Source organism: Canis aureus, chromosome 24, assembly GCF_053574225.1.
Source record: "Canis aureus isolate CA01 chromosome 24, VMU_Caureus_v.1.0, whole genome shotgun sequence".
NCBI lineage: Eukaryota > Metazoa > Chordata > Mammalia > Carnivora > Canidae > Canis > Canis aureus.
In genome coordinates this window covers 31,310,141-31,327,959 of record NC_135634.1, presented here as the reverse complement: position 1 = coordinate 31,327,959, position 17,819 = coordinate 31,310,141, and the positions used below count along the sequence as shown (strand labels likewise).

General features: G+C 47.4%; 2 protein-coding genes and 1 long non-coding RNA gene across 5 annotated transcripts in view; 2 read left to right on the top strand and 1 right to left on the bottom strand.

Annotated features, from left to right (window-relative positions):
• The window catches only part of TRIM35 (tripartite motif containing 35), a 30,326-nt gene extending 25,799 nt beyond the window's left edge, over positions 1-4,527 (bottom strand). Inside the window, exon 1 of the mRNA XM_077868756.1 lies at positions 4,004-4,527. Coding sequence (XP_077724882.1) covers positions 4,004-4,438 — 435 coding nt within the window. The 5' untranslated portion in view covers positions 4,439-4,527. The remainder of the gene's footprint in view (positions 1-4,003) is intronic.
• Positions 4,528-4,554: 27 nt separating this feature from the next.
• LOC144295999 (uncharacterized) lies at positions 4,555-12,531 on the top strand. 2 transcript variants are annotated; one of them, XR_013363136.1, is made up of 3 exons: positions 4,606-5,084; positions 5,278-5,396; positions 12,090-12,531. It is a non-coding gene; the product is annotated as an uncharacterized LOC144295999 (long non-coding RNA). The 2 variants fall into 2 exon arrangements; XR_013363135.1 differs by having other exon boundaries at positions 4,555-5,084; positions 5,278-12,531.
• Positions 12,532-16,966: 4,435 nt separating this feature from the next.
• PTK2B (protein tyrosine kinase 2 beta) overlaps positions 16,967-17,819 on the top strand; it is a 126,448-nt gene continuing 125,595 nt past the window's right edge. The window contains exon 1 of one of the 2 annotated variants that reach the window (XM_077868755.1): positions 16,967-17,190. The gene's annotated coding sequence lies outside the window, so the exon portion shown is untranslated. The remainder of the gene's footprint in view (positions 17,191-17,819) is intronic. The other variant, XM_077868753.1, reaches the window with a different exon arrangement.

Sequence of the window (17,819 nt, the reverse complement as noted above, 5' to 3'; positions counted from 1 at the left end):
AAGAATGGAAATTCACTTAATGTGTGAAGGAGGTGCTAGATCCAAATGAAGGCCAAGTGTATCACAGGAAAAGTTTTGGATGTTTAATGAAGGAAATTTAGGCTGCCAAATCAAATAATCACTTAGAAGACAGTAAAGGAGTCTCACAACTATTGCCAGACAAGCCTCATAGCCACCAAGAGCAATGCTTTCATTTAAGCAAAATAAAGTCTTGTGATGAGTACTTTAGACCTGAATTGATTTTAGTTTTGTTTGTGCTTAATCTCAACTTTTGTTGTTGCCTCTGTGTGCAACAAGAGGCATTTAAACTAGTTTAGTATTTATATGTATGGAATATGTTTTAAGATGCAGTGTTGGAACAGGTTCTCCTTTAAGAAGAATGGGTACATTATTCAAGGTTGAGAAACATGTGCTAGAAGATGTCCCTTCAAGCTCCAACATGCATTCCAGTGCTCTGGTTCAACCACTTTGTGCTCTGGTTTGGATATCTCAGCAGGTCCTTCCCATCAGTACTTAGGACAAAATCTCACATCTTTAACATAGCCTGATGCCCCTTGGGATCTGTCCGGGACACTCTCATTCCTTATCCAGACGTCTCTGGACTACTGCGTACCCTGCCCTTGGCCCTGCGCCCGCTGCTTACTGCCCCTCCCTTAGCCAACTCCTCCTGAGCCTTCTGGTCTCTGAAAATCACTTCCCACCAGACAAGAGTGGGCTTTCTTATTACAGCAGTCTATAAGCTCCTATACTGTCCTTCACAAGATGTCGGTCTGAAATTGTAAAACTAGTGGGATTATTATTTAGTGATGCCTATCTGACTCAAAGAAGCCAGGGGCTTCTCTACGGAACCTACAGTGCCACACACACACAGAAGGATAGTGGTTCCTATCCATTCAGGCCTCTTCAAAACCCACACATCGTCAGTTGCCCTCACAGCTACCAGAACAGAGAGCCAGGAGGGAAGGTTTTAACCGGGGACCAGAGAAGTTTCTCTCCAAGTCCATGGCCAGAGTAGGGGCTGAACAAGGTCCCAAGGAACTCTGTTGTACTCGCTCTGTGACTCTGGACAAGTTACTTAACCTGAGACATAGGGTCACTGTCTGTAAAATGGGGGAAGTAGTACCTACCTGTAGCAAGCTGAATAAAGATGTCCACACCCTAAAAGTTAGATTCAGTGACTGTATTATTTATATGACAAAAAGGGACTTTATAGATGTGATTACATTATGGATTTTAAGATGATTATCCTGGATTGTCTAGGTGAGCTCAATGTCATCAGAAGGTCCTTATAAGAGTAAGTCAGTAGAGTCCGTCAGAGAAGGCAATGGACAACAGAAACAGAAGTTGGAATGATGTGCTTTAAAGACAGAGGAAGGAGCTTCTAAAAGCTGGATAAAGCCTAGTCTCCAAAAGGCACATAGCCCTGCCAACACCTTGATTTTAGGACTTCTAACCTCACCTCCAGAACTCTGAGAAAATATGTCTGTGCCATGTCAAATTGACATGTTTGTGGCAATTTATGACAACAGCAACAGGAAACTAATATGCAACCACATCGGGTTTTTGTGAGGATTAAATTTGTTGATGTGTAAACACACAAAAGCACCTGGCACGCAGTAAGTGCTCAAAAAGTGCTGGATAGTACAATTACTCTTGCTGGCTAGTATGATGCCTCTTTTTGTCAAATTCCTCACATGATTGCCAAACTGATCTTTCTAAAGCATGTCTCCTCTCTTCCTAAAAGTCCCTATTTAAAAGCTTTTAAGGCCCCCCACGGCACAGGACGGAAGCCCCTCCGGCCTCGTCTCACCTCTCCAGCCTTCTCATACTGCTCTGTGCCCAGTCACGCAGAACTACAACTTGTCCATATACTGTCTGACGCCCCCTGCTATCCTACAAGCTCCATAGAGTGAGGGCTCCTCTTACTTCAGCAGCCTCAGCGCCCCTAATAGGTTCCAGAACACAACATAGCACATAGTTGTCTAACATGCTGAATGAGTTGCATCCTGCATCAGGCTGAGCACACTTAGCTTGCATTCTCCTTCAATCTTTTAGGACTAGACTCCCTGCCTCCTTGCATGTCGCCCTGGGTGCCCATCAATCTGACGGCATCATAACCCTGCTTAAAAAACCCTCCTACTGGGGATCCCTGGGTGGCTCAGTGGTTTAGCACCTGCCTTCAGCCCAGGGCATGATCCTGGAGTCCTGGGATCGAGTCCCACATCAGGTTTCCTGCATGGAGCCTGCTTCTCCCTCTGCCTGTGTCTCTGCCTCTCTCTCTCTCTCTCTCTCTCTTTCTGTCTCTCATGAATGAATGAATGAATGAATGAATAAGATTTAAAAGAAAAAAAAAATCTCCTACTGCTCCCTACAGTCTCTAGAATAAAGCCTGAGTCCAAGGCCTCATGGCTGCTTCTGCATTTCCAAATTCTTAGTGCCTAGAAAAGCAAGCCTCCCAGCTTCTGGACCTTTCATATGCTGCCGCCTCTGACTGAAATACCCTCCCTCAACCTCTTCACCTGGCTAACACCTCCTCATCCCTCAGACCTCTGCTTGAAGTTCCTTGAAGGTATGAATTGTTGTTTATCTCATGCCTTGCAGTATCCCTGGGACCTAGCAGCACAAGGCATCTGCTGAAGGAACATGAAGTTGTCATTAGACCATATGTGCTTCCTGACACCTGACTCGCTGATCTTAAATCCTGGATTAGCCAGGCCTGGGGGTTCTGCCTTAGTGCTCTTGGCCTTGACCCCTGCCCATCGTCCTGATCTGTACCTGTGCCAGCCCCATGGTGATTAGTCATGACTTGATCCATGGTGCGCCCCCCTACCTCGGTCCCAGCCCCCAGAACGCCCAGCACTTACTTTAGCTGTCCCAAACCAGGACCTGGCACTTCTGCCAGTGGGAATGGGGAAAAGCATTGTTGTGGACCACTGTTAAACAAATAAGGCAACAGGAGTTATAGGGTTATCCCTTTGGCAAGCTACTGTAGTAATCATGTAGTAAGCATATTGGTGGCATTCCCCTTCACCTGAACTCTGTCAAGATGTCCATGAAACTCTAACTTTAGATATTTCTTAAGAAAGGCATTAAAAAAAAAATATATGTCTGGAGACTAGGCATTAAGGGTTCTTGCAGTGCCTCCTTTTCAATACACTCAGCTTCCTACCAGCTGACCAGCGGGTCTGACCCAAGCATTAGTAGGTGAGGAAATAAATTAATGTTTCACATTCCATGCAATTTCTAGAAATAAAACAATACATAAATATAAAATAACAGAAAACGCCAGAGTACAATAGACATTTTCACAGAATTTTTGTTTCCACTGATACTTACATTTGGGTGTTCTGGATCACAATGGAAAAAAAAAAAAAAACATGGTCTAAAGTCAAAATTTTTGAAAACTCCCAAGTTGGCAAATCCTTATTTTCTGATCCCTTTTCCTTCGTATACCAAAGTATTCTCCACGTTACTTCGCCCTGTAAGTTGCTCACTTTATTATAGCCACAGGGGCTATAGACATCGGAGCGCTGGGAGTGACTCAGAGTAAGCCGGCGGGCCAAGGCCAAGAGCCTCTCCACTCCTGCACAATACATAGGGCCGGCCTGGGGAAGTACGTGACCTCTTTTGGGGAGATCTTAGGGCTCCGCATCCCTGGCCAGGTCTGGGATTCCCACACCTCTAAATGTGCGCAGCCCCAGGATTCTCGGGCGTGGCCCACACCTGTCCCCCTCAAGCGGCCGTGTCGCACCCTGCTGGCATGAAGGGCATTAAGGGTGCGCGGTCTCAGCCCTTCAGAAGCGGGTGGGGCCGTCTTGGGAGCATCGGGTAACCCGCTTCCACACTTCCTGCTTACGTTCTTTCTTCCCCCACCCCAAGCCCCCTGGGCCGACCCCTCTGCGGGGCGCTGAGGGTCCTGGCCGCGGGGGTCGGGGCGCGGAGGTCCAGGGCGGCCCCGGCTGCCACGTGCGCGCTCGGCCGCCTCCCGCGCTGCCGCTCTTACCCGAAAGTCGTGGGCGGTGTCTTTCACCGGCTGCACGCGGTGCCCCTGATGCCGGGGGTCGGCCTGGCACGAGCAGCACAGCAGCTCCTTGTCGTCGAGGCAGAAGAGGCTGAACTGGCCGCGGTGCGGGCGGCAGAGGCGCGGGGAGCGGGGGCCCGCCCAGCGCGCGCCCTCGGCCTCCTCGCGCAGCAGCTTCTCCACCAGGTTGTTGAGGGTGTGGTTGGTGCGCAGGTCGGCGAGGGCCGCGCGGTCCTTGCACACCGGGCAGGTGGGCGCCACCTGCACCTCCCAGCAGCGGGTCACGCACCCGCGGCAGAAGTTGTGGCCGCAGCGCAGAGTCACGGCGTCGCGGAAGGGGTCGTAGCAGACGGCGCAGAGCAGCTCCTCCTTGAAGGAGCGGGAAGGCCCGGGGGACACGGCGGGGCCCAGCTCCATAGCGGCGGCCCCCGGTCCCCAAGCCCGCAACTTTCGCTCCGGCCCCTCCCACCCGCCTGCAAGCTCCGGGACCCCGCGGTTAAGCGGAGCTCCGCCCCTTCCGCTCGGAGCGCTGAGCGACGGCGGCGCCGGCCAATCGCGCGGGGCGCGCTCTGGAGGCTCCGCCCCAGTTCCGCTCGGCGCGGGAAAGCCCGGAAGCGCGGGGTGGATCCCTGCGCTCTGCGGTCCCCGCCGGTCCCCGCCGGTCCGACCCGGTTTCGGGGGAAGGAAACTCCCCGTTTGTGCGGTAGGGCTTCCGTGTCACCGGAAACCTGTTTCCGACTTGAACTGCGCCGTGAAGTTCTGGAGCCTCCTCTTCAACCAGTCCCGGGAAATTTCATGCCCGCAGGTTGGACAAGGGCGACCCGTGCGCTTCGTGGCTGCGAAGCGGAGGCCGGGCCGTGAGGACCCGTGCCCCACCCTTGCTTTGGAGGCTCCCTGAGCTCGGCCGTCCTGGTCCTGCCCCCTGACCCCTGCCCCCTGCCCCCTGGGGCGAGGAGCAAACAGGTGAGAGGAGCGGCTCGCCGAGAGACCGCCCCAAAACCCCTTCCCCGTCCCGCGGCTGCACAAGGGGGCAGCGCTCAGTCCTTTCCGAAGCCGTTTCCTAGTGAGTAAAGCGGTGGTCGTGTCTCGTCTACGTGACGGGGGAAGGGGAGGGGCAGGGGGAGGGGGGTCCCGCCACGGACGCCCCGTTCAAACGGAGGAAGGGCCTGACGCAGGACCCGCGCCCGCCGCGCCCCAGCCCCCGGCCCCGGCGCCCCAGCCCTTCCCGGTGATGCCTCGCTGTGATCTCCCCGCAGGTACCCGGCCTCTGCCCTGATGCGTCCGCGTGCCCGGAGTCTGTTGGAAGACCGTTCTCCGTGTGTCATTCTTCCCTCTTTGAGCCCGGACTGCCTCTTTTTGGAATGCCTCCCTCCAGGCAAAGATCTTTTTTTTTTTTTTAATTCATTCATGAGACACACACACACACACACACACACACACGGAGAAGCAGGCTCCATGCAGGGAGCCCGACGTGGGACTGCCCCAGACTCCAGGATCACGCCCTGAGCCAAAGCGTTGGTTTGAGATCATTCGTCCTTTTTTTGTTTTTTTTTTTTTTAAGATTTTATTTATTCATGGGAGACACAGATATTTATACATAGAGAGAGAGAGAGAGGCAGAGGGAGAAGCAGGCTCCGTGCAGGGAGCCCAATGTGGGACTCGATCCCGGGTCTCCAGTCTCCAGGATTAGGCCCTGGGCTGAAGGCAGGCACCGAACCGCTGAGCCATCCAGGCATTCCCTCATTCGTCCTTTTTAATGCAGACATCACAGCTATCACAGCTATAAATTTCCTTCTGAGCCCTGCTTTTGCTCTTTCCCATAAGTTCTGGTATGTTTTGTTTTTGTTTTCATTCCTCTCAAAAGTATTTCCGTGTCAGGCTTTCTTGAGGACTTTTTCTATCAGTTTAATTATTTTTTAAAGATTTTATTTATTTATTCATGAGAGACACAGAGAGAGAGAGAGAGAGAGGCAGAGACACAGGCAGAGGGAGAAGCAGGCTCCATGCAGGGAGCCCGATGTGGGACTCGACGTGGGACTCGACGTGGGACTCGACGTGGGACTCGACCCCCGGACTCCAGGATCACACCCGGGGCTGAAGGCGGCGCTAAACCGCTGAGCCACCCAGGGATCCCCTGATCTGGCCGACCTAATCCCTGTGATGAAAGAATGAGTCTCCCTGACCTTCTAATTCCTCTTGTATGAGGCAGCCTGCCATGGCCCTCATCACTTCGGCTTCTGGGAATCGGGGCTCAGAAAAGTGGCCCCAAATAATTCTCGGATCGCCGTTGCCTGTTAGTATCGAGCTGCTTTGTCTCTGGTCCGGGAGTCTCCCCTACCAGCATTCTTGAACCTTTGACAGGCTACGGTGTCAATTTGCAAGCAGGCCAAAATCTCAGTCCTTTGACAGGTCTTGACAGTTGTCTTCCAGACTTTTCCTCAGAGCAGCCGCTCTGCCACAATGCCAGGGGGATGAACACCACCAGTTGCTGCCTCCTTCAGTGTTTCTCACACCAGGTTCACGGCCCTCCTGCATTACCTGGGAGCTTTCTAAAAGCGCAGATTCGTGGGCCCTTTGATCTACTTTTGACAGGCTCTCCAAGTGATATCCACGTACTGTAAAGCTTGCGCCCCCCCCCCCGCCCCCCCCCCAAAAAAAAGAAGCTTGCAGCCCACTGTTCTAGATCAGATCTGGAGTTAATAGAGGGACTCAAAACCTAGCCTTGGAGGCAGTGTCTGAAACGGCCACAAGATGGGGCTATTAACCCTGCACTCCAGGTACCTCCCTGGGAATCACGTTTTCTAGTTTCCTTTTCTGTCACTGAGTTCTTATCTGTGTATCCCAGTGCCCTGTCCATCTGTTTGCTATCTGTGTGTTTCATTATGTTCTTGCGTGGTTTTACCTGTTTGTTTTGTCATTGTTTTTCTCACACTCTTAAGTGGGGCCGCAAATCAAAACGGGTGAAAAGTAGAAATTAGGGCAGCCCAGGTGGCTCAGCGGCTTAGCGCCGCTTTCAGTCCGGGGCCTGATCCTGAAGTCCCAGGATAGAGTCCCACGTCCGGCTCCCTGCATGGAGCCTGCCTCTCCCTCTGCCTGTGTCTCTGTGTCTCTCATGAATGAATAAATAAAATCTTAAAAAAAAAAAAAAAGTAGAAATTAAATAGGTTTTATTTTCTTTAAGCACAATACAAAACTTAGCATTCAATGAGAACCAATGAGGTTCTCCAGGCTTTCTGGAAATCAGAAAGGACTTGGTTCTATTCCAAGCCCCACCATGAGCTGGAGGGATGACCCAGGGCACTTTTCTGACTTCCTCTTCCTCAACCATAAAAGGAAAGGTCCAGATAAATGCTCCAGTGGCTCAGTGCAGACACTCTGAACTTTTTTATCCTTTGCATAATTTTGGTATAAAGGGTGACTAATACCCAGAGACCAGAAAAGAGAAATCTTAGTGACTATAAACAATTTGTCACCAGCTTCTGTATCTTCTTTCAGTAGGAAGGAACTTTCCCAGAGGACCTTGCGGTTCAGGTCCTCTGTTATACCTACTAAATTAATGCAAAAGTCCACTGGCTGTCTCTGTCCTTTACCCCAGGCATTCTTGCTGGGCACTGCCACTTTCCTGACCCCTGCTATAACCATGAAAATGTATGTAAGGAATGACAACTATTCTTCAAATGTGTTAGAGAAAAAAATTCCTAGGAGAAAGATGGGTGAATTGTTTTTTTTTTTCTTTTTAAATCCGTAGACTAGAAAGTGACTCTTGCAAATAAAAGACAGATTAGATTAACAAGATTAGATTTTTAAGAGAAAATCAAGACCCAATTGTATGTTGCCTAAAAGGAGCCCGCTTTAAATATAAGCATACATATAAGTTAAAAGGATAGAAAAAGACGTACCATGTTAACAGGAGTCAAAGCTGGAGTGGCTCTGTTAATATCTGAAAAGTAGATTTCATATCAGAATATTACAGGGATAATATTATGTACAATGGTCGCTGAATGCAGCAGTTGCAGAGCTGGCAATTACAAAAGCCACTTCCAGAAATAGGCAACCAGAGATGCAGACATGATTGAACTTATTCAACAGAAATACCATGGAAGTCTTTGAGGATATTACTGTAGTCTGATGCTTGATATGGACACCATTGATGGCCTGGGACTTCTCTGAAGCCTGAACCTGGGGAAAAAAGGAAGAAAGGGGCTCTGATTTAGTTTGAATAATGCAAAGAGGACTTCTATAAGAAATAGTGTTCGTGTAAGCTATTAGGGATACAGCTAAGGTAGTAAATCACCTGCCTCTGGGTCAGATTTTGTTGAAGACTTCTTTTATTTGATCCACATATTTTTCCCCTCTGTATAATTTATCATTTATGACCTAAACTCTAACTTCTATTTTTTTTTGTTTCAAGTTTTTATTTAAATTCCAGTTAATGTATAGTGTAATATTGGTTTCAGGGGTAGAATGTGGTGGTTCATCACAACACCCATTTAGTCTGTCCCCCTGCCCACCTCCCCTCCGGCAACCCTCAGTTTGTTCTCTATAGGTAAGGGTCTGTTCTATGGTTTGCCTCTCTGTTTTGCCCCCCCGCCATGTTCACGTGTTTCGTTTCTTAAATTCTACATATGAATGAAATCATACGGTATTTGTCTTTCTCTGACTGACTTAATCTGCTTAGCATAATACACACTAGCTCCATCTACATCATTGCAAATGGCAAACTTTCATTCTTTTTACGGCTAATAGTGATATATATATCACTATTGGTATATATATAGGGGATCCCTGGGTGGCGCAGCGGTTTGGCGCCTGCCTTTGGCCCAGGGCGCGATCCTGGAGACCCGGGATCGAATCCCACATCGGTCTCCCGGTGCATGGAGCCTGCTTCTCCCTCTGCCTGTGTCTCTGCGCCTCTCTCTCTCTCTGTGACTATCATAAATAAATAAAAATTTAAAAAAAAAGATATATATATATCAACTTCTTCATTCATAATCAATGGACATTTGGTAAGCCTCAACTTTTAAAATGCAACTCAAAATGATTAAACAATAAGAGGATGGATAATCTTATATAACCGAATCTTATATAACTGAAAGTCTAGCAGTAAGAAGGCTATGTCCAACCCAAAGACAGTGAGACCCAGATTCTTTCCATCTTGAATGTCTGCCTATAGCTTCCTTTCGGTTGGAAAATTACTGCAACAGCTCCAGGCATCCTATCCTGATATCAGCCAATGTCCATAAATGGAATAGGGCCACTTCTCTCTAGTATGTCTCATTTTCAGAGCCAAGAAACCTTTTCTAAAACCCTTCAGAAGACTTCTCACATCTTGTTGGTCAGAACTGGGTCACACGCCCACCTCTGAATGCATCACTGGCAAGAAGAATATGACCACTATGGTTGCCTTGAACCAGTCAGGATTTACCTGAGTCACGGAAGTGGAGGGATGGTCACTGAGATGTATTTGAGACTTGGCTATGTATTATGAAAGAGGGGAAAATTGCCATTAGGTAGGTAACTTTAGGTTCAGGACAGTTGCAAACATTTGCAAATCAGGAGATTTCACATTAGTCAGATTTCTACCTTTGCTTTTTTTTTTCCCCCAGTTAAAAAGATTTAATTGTGCTAAAAGAAACATAAAATTTACCATCCTAAACATTTCTAAATGTACAGTCCAGTAATGGTAAGTATATTTTCATTGGTCTATAATCAGTACCCATAACCTTTCATCTTGCGAAACTGAAACACTTTACCTGTTAAACAGATCTTGTCCCATCCTTCCCCCAGCTCTTGGCAACCAACCAGACTACTTTCTGTCTCTATGAATTTGATTATTTTAGGTGCCTCATATAAATGGAATCATACAGCATTCGTCTTTTTGTTCTGGGTTATTTCACTTAGTATCACGTCCTCAAAGTCCATCCATGTTACAGCCTGTGTTAGATTCTCCTTCCTTCTTTAAAGCTGAATAATATTCCATTGTGTGGATAGAACACATTGTTTATCCATTCATCCATCCATGGACACTTGTGTTGCTCCTACCTTTGGCTCTTGTGAATAATGCTGCTATGAACATGAGTGCATAAACATCTCTTTGAAGCTCTGTTTTCAATTCTTTTGGATATAAGCCCAGAGGTGGAAGCTGTGAATCATAAAGGTAATTCTACTTCTACTGTTTTGAAGAACTGCCATACTATTTTGCATAGTAGCCGCACCATTTTACATCCTCACCAGTAGTGCAAATGGGTTCCAGTTGCCTCACATCTTGGCCTCCACTTATTCTTTTCTATTTATTGTAGGCATTCTATTGGATGTGATGCCGATTTTTAAATTAGATAATTTTTTGTTGTTGTATGAGTTTTTTCTACCTTTTGGGTATTAACCCCTTATCAGATATATAATTTGCAAATATTTCCTACCTTTCTGTAGGTTGCCTTTTCACTTTGTTGATTTTGATGCATAGAAATTATTTATTTTGATGTAGTCCGACTGATCTATTTCTACTTTTATTGCCTTTTGATGGCATATCCAAGAAACCATTGCCAAATCCAGTGTTATGAAGCTTTTTCTCTAATGTTTTCCTAAGGCTTTATAGTATTAAGTCTTACGAATAGGTCTTCAATCCATTTTGGATTAATTTTTTTTTAAGATTTATTTATTAGCATGCATGAGCAGGGCAGAGGGGGAGAGAGAGGGGAAACAGACTACCCACTGAGTAGAGAGCCCAGTGCTCCCCAGAACCCTGGGATCATGATGTGAGCCAAAACCAAGAATTGGACACTTAACCAGCTAAGCCACCCAGGAGCCCTTCCATTTTGAATTTCTACATATGGTATAAGGGAGGGGTCCCCTTTCACTCTTTTGCATGTGGATATCCAGTTTTCCTGGCACCATTTGTTGAAGATCATTGACTAGCCTTGGCATCCTTGTTGAAGATCATTCAACTCTATACACAAGAGTTTATTTGAGGAGTCTCTCTTCTCTTCCATTGGTCTTTATGTCTGTTTTCATGTCAGCACCACATGTTTTCATTATTATACTGTAATAAGTTTTGAAATCTAGAAGTGTGAGACCTCCAACTCTGTTCTTCTTTGTAAAGATCATTTGACCATCAGGGTCCCTTAAGATTCCTATAAATTTTAGGATGGATTTTTTTTTTTCTTGCATTAAATGTTGTTGGGATTTTTATAGAGATTGCACTAAATCTGTAGATCACTTTGGGTAGTATTGACATCTTCACAACAGTATCAGGTATTCCAATCCATAAACACAGACTATCTTTCCATTTATTTATGTCCTGTGATTTCCTTTAGCAATGTTTTGTAGTTTTCAGCATGCAAGTCTTTTGCCTCCTTCATGAGGCTCATTCCTAAGTATTTTCCTCTTTTGAATACTATGGTAAATAGAGTTATTAATCTCTTTCTGGACAGTTGATTGTCTCTTGCTTTTAGAAAAAGAAAGCTCTTGCTTCATTGCTACATTAAGCATCTTCTGCATGGCAGTAGACTTGAGCTGAATAGCAGGTGCTCCCTGTAGGAGGGACATTTGTTCTCCAGTTTGCCACAGACCCTATCCAGCTAACTTCCTTCCCTCATATTCCCTGCCTTGCTTCTGTAGACATTCAGGCCTTTCAACACCTTATATGGATGTCCCCAGTGAAGGCTACACACTGCTGCTACTCTGTGAAAGAGGTAGGGTGGTAAAATACTCTAGTACAGACAGGCAACAACTTGGTTCTTGACAAAATGAAACCTAAATGGATTTTCCATGTTCCTGAAATTTCTCTTTAAATACCCAATTATTTTATTGCAAATATTTTGAATAGACATTTTATAAATGTGTGATTTTTTTCCCCTCTAAAATATAGGATGCAGGACATAATTTAAACTTCCCTTCATGACTTACCAAAATAGACAATAATTGCTGTTCTGGGTAAAAAAGGGGCGCCCTCAGGACTTAAACAGGATGTAGGGTGGTTTCTCTCTGTTCTGTAAATGGCCACAGATGCCTATGTTTTAAGGGTCCTTGCATTTGCTAGGCACTTTATTATTATTTTTTTCTTTTTTAGACCTTCTTACTGCTAACAACCAATCTGCCTGTAGCAGCCTGCTCTCAATTCCACTTGATGCTTCCTAGTGTGGGCGAGGCACAGATAGCCATCCACATTTGTTAGAATTGCAGATGTCAATAATGGCAAGACAAGGCTCACTCACACAGTCATGCAGTTGCTTCAGAGCTTATCCATCAGCTGTGGGGACCTGGTGAGCTCACTCACAGATGGGAGTAAGGGATTGAAAGTCAAGAAGGCCAAAGTCATAGAAGTCATGTTGCTGACTCGAAATGGGCAGAGCAGCAGGGCAGGCTCTACTTCCACACGGGCACTCTGCAGGAGCACCTACAGCCCGCTGCCCTGCAGCCACCTTGGGGAGCTGTGGAAACTGCCTGGCCTCTGTGGCACTGAGGCTCTGCCTGTTGACTTTAAAAGGAAAATAAAATTCTCCTGACTTCTCCGTCTGCTCTCTCTCTCGGTTACCCAAAATTAATTTCTCAATGGATTTAATATGGTTTTATTTTTCCCCAAAGAGATTCACTTTAGATTATTTCCAGGAATACATTTCTTTTTCCTCTATGGAAAGATTTTATTTATTTTAACTTTTTCACTATGAACATTTTCAAACACAATATGAGAGGGAACAGCATACACAATATGAGAGCAAACACAGTATGAGAGGGAACCCCCACCTACACCAGTAATCAAATTTGCTATGTTGGTCTCCCTTCTCTCCTCCACATTTAGGGGGATGGGTGTGGTGGAGTATTTTAGGTAAAACCTTCCCCTCTCCCCTTTTTAAAAGTTGGCTCCACACCCAGCATGGGGCCCAACACAGGATTCCATCTCACCACTCTGAGATCATGACCTGAGCTAAGATCATGAGTCAGAGGCTCAACCAACAGCCACCCAGTCGCCCCAGTGATGGAGGATTTTAAATCAACTGTTATTTTTATTTCAGGAATACATTTTTAAAAGTTACAACAGGATGTAATGTCCTCCAGCTATGAGCCATGGCACTAGCAGGGAAATTTACATGTATTATTTCTAGTCCTTCTGACAACCCTGCAGCAAATTATTCCCATTTTATAGATGAGGAAATTGAGGTTCTGCCTTCATTTATAGACAAAAGAAGATAGGCTGAATGATACTGTATTAAGATACATTTGAAACTATGGTAACAAAAAAGCCCCAAATGCAACAACCTTAACAATTGAAGAGTTTCTTTCCTTCTCCTGTAAAAGTTCAAGTTGGCCCAGACCAGGTCTAGGACTAGCATTGTGGCGAATGGCACTAGAGACCCAGACTTCATTTCTCAACACCACAGACCAGGATGGCTGCTCCAGTTTCCATCATTCGGTGCCAGTGAAAAAGGAAATGGTAGAGGTTTGTCCATTCCCTTGATGGGCATGATCCTGAAGCTGCACACATAACTACCACTCACCAGCCATTGCCCAGAACTTAATCACATGGCCATACCTGCAAAGGAGACTGGGACATGCAATCTATGACCAACTAAAAATCAGGGATTCTTTTATAAGGGAATAAAGGACAACCAGCTGTGCCCTCATGGATAGAAATAGAGCCCTTTTGAAGTCAACAGTATGGTTTTGAGGTTTGGGTTTTTTTTTGGGGGGGGGGGTGGCCTCAACTGTGATCTAGCAAACCCTGTGGTACTTGGTTTAATTAGAGGTAGATACCCTTTGGTGATGAAGGATTTCTTTTACTTTGTCTTTGTGCCTATGACTGTTCATTCATTTTTTTGTTCAGAACACTTATTCTTTTAAAAGAACACTATTCGTACTATTCTTTTAAAATGAAATGTATTCTGGCTTTGTTTTTGTTTTTTATTAAAGTAGGCTCCATGTTCAGCATGGAGCCCAGCGTGAAGCTGGAACCCATGACCCTGAGATCATGACCTGAACCGAGATCCAAGAGTCAGATGCTTAACCAGCTGAGCCACCCAGGCACCCAAAAATGAAATGTATTCTAATAATAAATTTACATTATGTTATTTCATTTCATTATCAATAATAGAGAGACCGCAGTGACTTACCTTATGTGCCAATGATGAGTTTAGATTTAGCCCTGCTCTTTCCCACATGTGTGGCTGTGGACAAATTGTTTACCTTTTCCAAGCCTCCTTTTCCTTTCTACAAAATAAGAATACTGTAATCTACCTCAATGAATTGTTGTGAAGGCCTATTAGGTGATGGATGAAAGTTATAGTCACACAGTGAACACTTGACAGATTGTATCTGTATAGCAGATACGTATGTAATCTCTCCCCACTAAATGTGCCCTATTTAATTCCTATTATTATTATTATTCTAAGTAGACTCCACACCCAACATGGGGCTTGAACTCACAATCCTGAGATCAAGAGTCACATATTCTACCGACTGAGCCAGGCAGGTGCCCCTAATTCCTATTATTTCTAAAAATAAAATCATAGTGTCACCATAATAATAACAAATCATAATAATCACCATAGTATGTATATTTTCATACCTATCTTTTTAATTAAATTTTAATTATTTGTTCATGAGAGACACAGAGGCAGAGACACAGGCGGAAGGATCCATGCAGGGAACCCAATGTGGGACTCAATCCCGGGGCTCCAAGATCACGCCCCCAGACGAAAGGCAGGTGCTAAACCGCGGAACCACCCAGGGATTCCCTATTTTCATACCTATCAATTGGGGCATCATAATACCTTATGAAATAGGTAGAGCAGGTAGTCCTTATTCCTCTACTCTCCTCGGTTAGGAAGACAAGCTCAGAGATATGGATTCATTTGCCCAAGGTCACATCTTCCTTTTTGACTGGATCCCTCCTATGTGCATCTAAGCCTTCTCTACTGGCTTAGACAAAGTTTAGAACACACAATGATCCATAAGTAGAATTTTTAAAGAGCATTTACACAGAATTCTAGGCTCCTGGAAGCATTTCTGAGAAGTTTATTAAAAGGCCGGTAACAGGCTGACATGTGTGACCCTATCACCTTAACTTTTCATGATCAATCCTTGACAGGACATAGGGGAGACCTACAGACAGAGTATCCATCCCAGAGAGTTTCCCAAGGCTTTTATTCAAACAAAACAAAACAAAAAACCTGTTATCCTGCGATGCTAGGAGCTAGGTTTCGGAGCTTTAAAGAAACATCTCTGAAGAATTCATTCAACATCCTCTGGCATTTTTGAGTATCTGAGAACTTTTCTCAAATTAGGGCCTGGCGAGGTTGTAGTTTATGGATTTGGCCACATGGAGGCAGCATACACAAACTCACCTTTCCTTAAACCAGCTTGGATTAGTTGTGCTTCTTAGTTGCCACTGCCTCCAGCCCAATACAGACCCTCAGTAGGTAGTGCAAGTATCTAACCTTGAACTGCTCAACATTCACCTCCTCATTCCTGTGCACAAGAATACAGGAGGGCCCCCATTTCTCAAGGCCCTCTGACAATTTCCTTGTGCGTCAGTTGGTCCCTTAGTCCTCCGGGATACCTTGCCTGCTAACTTCATCAGTTTACCCATCACACTTGCCTTATCACGCCAAACCCTAGCCAAGTTTTCCCTGGACACCTTCTGACTGCTTTGCAGGTTGTCAGCATTACTTGGTACTGGGAACAGCATGAATAGGTAAATGGGATGGACAAGGAGGAGCTCCTGCAGTTGTGGCTATGAGCTCCTATCCAATGGGTTGTAAGTTGCCTTGGTTGGGATATGGGCCTCAGGCTCAGAGATTTTGATTGTCAGTTAACCTGCATTGGCATCCAGGTATCTGCATTTTATAAGCTACAAGTAGTTTGCTGGTCACACTTTGAGAAACATCAACTCTCCGGCTTTGTGGCCTTAGACAAGTAATCTAAGTCTTGATTTTCTTTTCAGAAAAATGGGGGAAATTCGATGAAATCATGTAAACCAAATGCTTTCTTAGCAATAGTGGTTGGCGTTTAGACATGTTCACCAAATACTGGATTTTTCTATTGTTTTCCTGGGGTGGCTGATCCACTGAGTTCAGGGTTAGTGAGTGAGGTAGTGTCAGGGAGGGCCATCGTGTCTGCTGGACTGTCATGTATGGCTGCACAACTCCAGGGGGCAGAGATCCTGTGAGATGAGATGTGAATAGCATGTTCTAGAACTGTGGGAGATCCCAATCCTTCACAGAACCCAGAATGAAGAAGTTTTGGGCAGGGGCTCTGGAGAGGAACTTTGAGGATGTGGGGCACATGGAGGACAAACCAGCTTTCTGACCTCATGCTAGGTCCAGTTCACCTCCTCCCACTCAGGGGAAAGTCTGGAATCTTTCTAGCGATAGGGGAAAAAAGGGTTTCTAAATGCCCTTGAATCACTGCCTTGAATTTCACTGTCCAGCTGGCCTGAGTAAAGAGGTGAACCAGCCTCTTTGTTTGGGCAGCGAAGTCAGCTGATACGGAGATGGGGCTGGGTAAAGGCTGCCCCGCTTCTGTGACAATTCTTGGGCAGCCATGCGGTCCTCCCTCTCACAGCACAAGCACCTGGATCAGTTCTTCCAAACCCCTGGTGACAGTCCCCCGATCTCCAGGGGAGAGACCTGGAGGGGCACAGGTGCTGAAATTATGGGAGCCAGGTAACAGTCTCCCGCTCTGAAACCTACCTGGAGGCTGGAGAGGAAACCCCAACCTCTAAGAGTGGCCTCCACAAGCCTGCAAGTGGAGTGGGAGGAGGGGGGAGGGGGGCAGCCATCGGGAGGGGTCAGCCGCTCCCAGGGCTCGCAGGGGCCGGAGACCCCTTCGGGGCTCCGGAGATGGGTCCCCAGGTGGGCACGTGCAGCCCAGGGAATTGGTGGCGGCGTCTATTTCAGGGTTTATGGTAAGAGGCTGGAGCAGGCACACGCTCAGCGCCACAGACAACACACCCCACCCTTTAAGGAAGTGAGGAGGAGAGCAGCAGGGGTGTGGTTAACCAGGAGGAGGAGAGGGGAAAACACAAACCTGTCAGCCCTGTTACTCAGCAGAGGCCTCCGGAGCGGCCGCGCACCCCTTACCTGCCGCCGCCCCGACCCACCTGTACCTGCCGCGGCGCAGCCGGCGCCTCACCTGGCCGACCGGGAGCCGGCGGAGTCGGCGCTTCCCTCCGTGTGAGTCCGCGCCCGCGATGCGGCCGGAGCGCCCAGCCACAAGTTGGGGGCGGCGGGGGGGCGGCGGGGGTCGGGGGTCGGGGGGCGGGGCGGGGGCGCTCCCGAGGCTGCGGGTACCTGCGCGGCGCGGGAGTTCCCGGGAGGGCAGCCCCGGGGGCGGCGGCGGGCGCACCCCGCGCTGGGCTCCAGGGCCTTCCCCAGGGCGCCGCACGTCGACTTGCGGAGTTAACTGGACGCTCTTTGTCCTGGTACCGTATTCCGGGTGGTGATGAGAAGGCTCGGACCCGCCACCCGCCACCCGCCACCCGCCACCCGCCACCCGCCTCTGGGGCTCAGGGCGCCCAGCAGGGCTTCCCCAGTCCGACTTCAGGTGCTTCCTCAGAGCCGCTGCCTGCGTCCCGCCCTGTCCCCTGTCCTCGTGCCCTTCGGCGCCCCCACCCTGGTCCCATTCCCAGCACACCCCACTGCCCTGGCACGGACTTCCTGCCCTCCTAGAGGGCATCTTCGAAATCAAGCCCGGACTGGAAGCCAGCAGGGCTCTGGGAGGGGCACAGAGGCGCAACTCCAGCGTGTGCGTGTGTGTGTGTGTGTGTGTGTGTGTGTGTGTGTGTGTGTTTGGGGGTTAAAGT